General features: G+C 34.0%; 2 protein-coding genes across 2 annotated transcripts; one reads left to right on the top strand and one right to left on the bottom strand.

Annotated features, from left to right (window-relative positions):
* Positions 1 to 884: 884 nt before the first annotated feature.
* On the top strand, positions 885 to 3,451 carry LOTGIDRAFT_172688 (hypothetical protein; the record flags this gene model as incomplete). Its single annotated transcript, XM_009049586.1, has 3 exons — positions 885 to 989; positions 1,517 to 1,613; positions 2,310 to 3,451. 3 exons carry the CDS (start codon positions 885 to 887, stop codon positions 3,449 to 3,451), a joined length of 1,344 nt encoding a protein of 447 aa, XP_009047834.1.
* A 3,368-nt stretch (positions 3,452 to 6,819) lies between these two features.
* On the bottom strand, positions 6,820 to 7,164 carry LOTGIDRAFT_139709 (hypothetical protein; the record flags this gene model as incomplete). The annotated part of the gene is made up of 1 exon (XM_009049585.1): positions 6,820 to 7,164. A coding segment is annotated over one exon (345 nt), but the record flags the coding sequence as incomplete, so codon positions are not given.
* Positions 7,165 to 7,185: the final 21 nt, after the last annotated feature.

The raw sequence follows: 7,185 nt of genomic DNA, 5'->3' as shown, positions 1-7,185 counted from the left end.
AACCCCTTTTTGATACCCAATTTGATATTTTATAGAAACCCCTTTTTTGGTACCACAATTTGATATTTTATATAAACCCNCTTTTTGATACCACAATTTAATATTTTATAGAAACCCNCTTTTTGATACCACAATTTAATATTTTAAAGAAACCCCTTTTTGATACCACAATTTAATATTTTATAGAAACCTCTTTTTGATACCACAATTTAATATTTTATAGAAACCCCTTTTTTGATACCACAATTTAATATCTTATAGAAACCCTTTTTTATACCACAATTTGATATTTTATAGAAACCCCTTTTTGATACCACAATTTAATATTTTATAGAAACCCCTTTTTGATACCACAATTTAATATTTTATAGAAACCCCTTTTTGATACCACAATTTAATATTTTATAGAAACCCCTTTTTGATACCAAAATTCGATATTTCATAAAAAAAAGATCCTTTTTAATACCACAATTTGATATTTTATAGAAACCCTTTTTGATACCACAATTTGATATTTTATAGAAACACCTTTTTGATACCACAATTTGATATTTTATAGAACCCTTTTTTTGATACCACAATTTTGATATTTTATAGAACCCTTTTTTTGATACCACAATTTAATATTTTATAGGGACACCTTTTTGATACCACAATTTAATATTTTATAGAGACCCCTTTTTGATACCACATTTGATACTTTATAGAACCCCTTTTTTGATACCACAATTTAATATTTTATAGAAACCCCTTTTTGATACCGCAATTTTATATTTTATAGAAACCCTTTTTTGATACCACAATTTTATATTTTATAGAAACTCTTTTTTATTGTAGATTCCGAGTCGGTGTTGCTAGTTAAAAATAGAAACTTTGTATACCAAATGACATCACCTAATGTATCGAATGAAGTGAATATACCGAACTCGACAATCGGCAGTGAGAAATCGGGAAGTCAGCCTTTAAGCTCTATATCACATGCTATTCAGGTACGGAAATTAAGATATTCGACTTTATATTAAGAAAAGAAAAGATTAATTCAATCTAGTGGTCTTTAGTTCCTGTCCATTCTACAGGCGAAAATCATTGACAAATTTGCAGATGTCTGTGGAGGTAAGCGCGACCACCTTGTTTGTTTTTGTGATAGTTCGATTTTTAGTGTTGAATTTTGCTCAAGAAAAAAACCACGAACCTATGTGGACTCTTTCTATTTGGACTATTCACCCCAGCCACGTGGGCGTATTCGAAACTCTATGTAGCTTCAGGCCTGCAGCCAAACATAAACGTTCGGAGGGGCAAGTAATATATCTAGAGGGACAATGGTTTATGTAGTCCGAAACATCTGTCTCTATTCCAGCCCCTGATAGATATTTTGACAGTTCTGTGAATTTTCCAAACCTCCGAAGATGCTTTTACAGCAATTGTCCAGAATTTTATCTAATTTTTTTCCAGAATTTTATCTTATTTTTTCCAGATTTTATCTTATTTTTTACAGATTTTATCTTATTTTTTACAGATTTTATCTTATTTTTTACAGAATTTTCGTTGTAAATATGACTGTACAGTTGATATGAAAGAGTCGGAAATGTTTCAAGCAAAACCACGAAAAGATGGTGAGATAATTTCTAAATATTTTATTTTTTGTGAAAATCATAGCACTTTTAGCGCTTAAACCATTTTTTGTATCTGAAATTCTGAGACATATATATTATTGTTAATTCGTTCTTAACTGTGGGGCTATCGGGTATAATGAACGAATGCGTGTGGAAATTTTGCCTCATGACATTTGCTCAAAGGGCATTTGGTCAATTTCATTGGTTAAAGCAGATATCATCAGGTTATTTTGACGAATGTTCAAGAGTTCAGTCGTTTAACCCTGCTCTGAAGTGGCTATACTAAAAATAAAAACTAATAAAAAAAAACCGAAACGAAAGTTGGATCTAATTTTAATTATGGGTCTACTGGCTGGTGATAAACTGACCATGACCTTATTATTGTGACCAATTTGCTATGTGACCAAGCTGCCATGTGACCAATTTGCCATGTGACCAATTTGCCATGTGGTCAAGTCACCTTGATCATATAAATTACCGCCACATATTATCGTGTAACCAACAAACTATGACTTTGCTTTGTGACCAATTTGCTTTGTGACCAATTTGCTTTCGGCTTTCGGACCAATTTGCTTTGTGACCAATTTGCTTTGTGACCAATTTGCCTAGTGATCAAATGTCCAATAAAAAAAATTACCGCGCCCCCATGTATTTTATCAGAATGGACGACTAAATCATGATCTCTGTATTTTTCAGTGTTTCTTACTATTGGGATACCAACTGTTCTGAGATCGAAAAGTTCCTATCTCAACAGCACACTAACCTCTCTTATATCGGCCTTGACCCCACAAGAGCATGATGAGGTTCTTATCCTCGTATTTTTGGCGGATTTTAACAAAACCGACAAATATCATCTAGCTAAGGATTTAAACAAAAGTTTTGGTAAATATATCCGCAGTGGATTAATCCGAGTGATTCAGGCACCAAAAACGTTTTACCCCAAAGATAAGATCAAGCGACTGACATACGATCAAAGTAAACGTTATGTGAATTGGCGGTCGAAGCAATGTTATGATTTCGCATACATGTTTAAATACGCTTCAAACCTTTCACAATATTATATGCAAATAGAGGATGATGTCTCGACAGGGGTGGGATTTTTAAAGAACGTGAAGAGTTATATGGACAGTCGAAAGGATTGGATTTGTTTGGAATTTTCCGAGTTGGGATTTATTGGGAAGTTATATCGCACTGAACATCTGGAGAGATTAGCCATACTGATGATGATGTTCTACTCCGAGCAACCAGTCGACGTCACATATCTGTACTTCAATCGTTTGATGGTGCAATACGGACGGAACTTACAAATACCGACTTTATTTCAACATAATGGTCTATATTCTTCTTTAAATGGTAAACTACAGCGCTTAAAAGACCGTTTTTATATCCACGACCTAAAAGTCTTAAAGGGCGATAACCCTCCAGCTGACGTATTTACCAATATGGCAGTGTACATGGATATGGGTCCCAAATTTGCGTATTCTGCATCCGATGGAATATTTTGGAGTCACGGGGCGCAGAAAAGTGGAGACACATTGACTGTGATTTTCCAAAAACCGCAGAAATTAAAACGTGTCGCAGTGTTAACAGGGGGAAAGAACGCGCCAAAAGACAAAATATACAATGGGAGAGTGGAAGTTAGTTTAACTTTACTGAATAATTCCAATTCTCATGAATGTACGAATAATATTCAAATTGGAAATTTCGTTGACGGAGTGATGGATAATGGTGACTTGGGTTCGATTGTGAAGTTTAAAGTAATGTGTGTCGTGATAACAGTGACTAAAAATATGGATCCATGGATTATTATAAGGGAGATCGCCGTGTTCACGTCATAATCCACTTCCTTTCATCTTTAGCGTCATCTTCACAATGTTATAGTATTACGAACTCCGTCTTATTCCTTGACACCATTAAGGTATTATTTTGTATATATCTATGGAGCTTAAATAAAGTTCTAAAAATGAAAGGTAGTTATTGAGGTCAAGGTATAAGGTATAAGTAATTCTTTGACTTCGTGAAGATGCAGTAGTGTACATTTAGTAAGCAATGTATATTTACGTATCCATCTGATAGAGCTCAATTTCGGCTTTGTGACCAATTTGCTTTGTGACCAATTTGCTTTGTGACCAATTTGCCTTGTGATCAAATGTCCAATAAAAAAAATTACCGCGCCCCCATGTATTTTATCAGAATGGACGACTAAATCATGATCTGTATTTTTCAGTGTTTCTTACTATTGGGATACCAACTGTTCTGAGATCGAAAAGTTCCTATCTCAACAGCACACTAACCTCTCTTATATCGGCCTTGACCCCACAAGAGCATGATGAGGTTCTTATCCTCGTATTTTTGGCGGATTTTAACAAAACCGACAAATATCATCTAGCTAAGGATTTAAACAAAAGTTTTGGTAAATATATCCGCAGTGGATTAATCCGAGTGATTCAGGCACCAAAAACGTTTTACCCCAAAGATAAGATCAAGCGAATAATTCCAATTCTCATGAATGTACGAATAATATTCAAATTGGAAATTTCGTTGACGGAGTGATGGATAATGGTGACTTGGGTTCGATTGTGAAGTTTAAAGTAATGTGTGTCGTGATAACAGTGACTAAAAATATGGATCCATGGATTATTATAAGGGAGATCGCCGTGTTCACGTCATAATCCACTTCCTTTCATCTTTAGCTATCTTAACATCCACTATACAGCTCTGTTGCATTTGTACCCCTTTTACGCTGCACAACTAGATTATTGAATTCGAACAGAAAAATCCGAGTCAGTTCGATTCGATTCGGTTCAGTTTGATTTTGCACTGCCGAGAGAAATTTATATAGATAACTTTATATTTTTAGCAAAAACGCCATGCCACAGTAGAATTGAACTAAAATATTCATCATTATAAAATATAAATATAATAATATAGTTTCACGTTTGCTCTTCCCATGCGTATTTACTTTCTTGTGATTTTCAAGCATTTCCACTGTAACGTTCCCGCCAACATGATTATATCCCTCGTTATGTTCTTATTCGGATAACTTCTTGTTTGCGGGTAGATTTTTCTATCTGGATATCTTCTGGTTATAGCCCAATAAGTGCGAAAGCGACTGGAGGTTATTCGGATAGAACTGGATAGAATCGATTTACTATTTGCAGTGCGAAAGGGGCATTAGTCTGTCGTCACTTTCAGGGAGTAAATGATATTCTCGCGTGAGGTAATGACGTCATACATAATATGTAACTGCACGCGAGGATATCAAAAAACGATGAGGAAATTGTGCTCTATCTAATCAGCTTTTACAGCAAATACCAGTATAAACAGTATACTAATTTCAGATTATTTATTAATTATATTTACTCATATCACAGAAATCTAACAATCAAGTATTTTGCCTTAAGAAATGCATTTTTCAATGTTGAATTTTATCATCGTATAATTTATGGAAATATGGACAATTGCTTCCATTGTGTGTTACTGTCCGTGTATGTTTTTTTTTTTTTTTTTGGTTTAAGTGAGTTTTTTGTTTTGTTTTTTTTTTTTTTGCTTTTTTTTATGCTCTATATTTTGTCTGTTTTCTGTGTATGTTGCGTCACGATATGGATGTAGGGTACTTTGAGTTTTTTGGAATATTTCGGACAATTGATATTTATATGTGTATGAATATGATTGGGTGCCAAACTTCTGATTATTTAGGTAATAGCTGTATTTATATATAAATCGTTTAATAATCCGACATAATCCTATCCTTTCAACTTTGTTTCTTCATAATAAACACAGTGTATAGGAGTGTCTTTTAATATTAAAGGGACAGATGCTTCATTCTTTTTGACCAATCATACTTTACTTTAGAAATAGATTTTTTAGGTAAGTCAATCAGTAATAATGTTCACAGCTCACCGTCGAAATTTAAGTCTTCAAATCCATGAGTGTCCTGAATTATCCACGTTTGAGTTTTAATTTGACGACTCGTCAATTTAAGATACTCTGTGATATATAGAAATAGTGAGTAAAATTCCTAGTTTGAGATATTTTTGAAGGATATATTTCTAGTACTTCTGGAGACTATATATCTAATATTTTCAAGACTCAAATCAACCATCCAAAATGGCGCATCTGTCCCTTTAATCTTGTTTTATCTTTTTTGATATAAGGTTATGTGACAACCATTGTTGAGAATACATGTACATTGTATGGTGATAAATGACAATTTTTATAATAAATTTTTTTTACAGCAATGATATTCCCTTGAGAGACCAAACGGAATGTAATATGTAATGAGTTTTTCGTCCAATTTTCTGCACCTAATTGGGCTAATGAAGGCTGACAAAGCCATTTAGTGTGCAATGAGAGAACTTTTCAAATTTCAAACTGTCGAGGTATATATAACGTTTACATCCTATAGCACACGGGGTCCCAGTTTATTGTCCCATCCGAACTATTAGACGCTTTTTCCAAGTCAGCCCCTCATATGCATTACTGACAGGAGGAAGCTGGGTTGAAAAACTTGACAGACCAGAGAAGCTATCTCCTGGCCGAGACTAAGTCATGACATTACTTCACAAGTTATTGATCAGGAATGACTAAGAATAGTCATATTGAAATTCCAGTTTGATTCTGTGACATCTTCCATAACTAATCATCATTATCTCATTCTAATCATTTATTAATTACCTCTTCTAATTAGAAACAAATAACATCAGACTTTAATTAATGTTTACACGCTATTTACTATTACCATAGTTCGTGTGCCTGCCATGAACGAATGAGCGAATGAATGATTTGTCCTTGTGCAATAAACTAATGAATGATTTGTCCTGCAATAAACGAGTGCATGATTTGTTCTTATGCAATCAACGAAGGAATGATTTGTTCTTATGCAATCAACGAATGAATGATTTGTCCTTGTGCAATAAATGAATAAATGATTTGTCATGCAATAAACGAAGGAATGATTTGTTCTTGTGCAATGGACGAATGAATGATTTGTCCTTGTGCAATAAACGAATAAATGATTTGTCCTTGATCAATGAACACATGAATGGTTTGTCCTTATGCAATGAATGAAAGAATGACCTGTCCTTATGCAAAAGCCGAATGAATGATTTGTCCTGCAATAAACGAATGAATGATTTGTTCTTGTTCAATGGACGAATGAATGGTTTGTCCTTGTGCACTAGCCGAATGAATGATTTGTCCTTATTCAATGAACGGATAAATGATTTGTCCTTATGCAATAAACGAAAGAATGATTTGTAATTATGCAATGAACGGATGAATGATTTGTCCTTATGCAATAAACGAAAGAATGATATGTCCTTGTGCAATAAACGGATGAATGATTTGCCCTTGGGCAATGAATGAAAGAATGACTTGTCCTTGCGCAATGAACGAATGAATGATTTATCCTTGTGCAATGAATGAAAGAATGACTTGTCCTTATGCAATAGCCGAATGAATGATTTGTCCTTATGCAATGAATGAAAGAATGACTTGTCCTTATGCAATAGCCGAATGAATGATTTGTCCTTATGCAATGAACGGAGGAATGATTTGTCCTTGGGCAATG

The sequence above is a fragment of the Lottia gigantea genome (assembly GCF_000327385.1).
Source record: "Lottia gigantea unplaced genomic scaffold LOTGIsca_139, whole genome shotgun sequence".
In the NCBI taxonomy this organism is placed as follows: Eukaryota; Metazoa; Mollusca; class Gastropoda; family Lottiidae; genus Lottia; species Lottia gigantea.
Note: the sequence above shows the minus strand (reverse complement) of the source record. Positions and strands in the feature narration are given on the sequence as shown.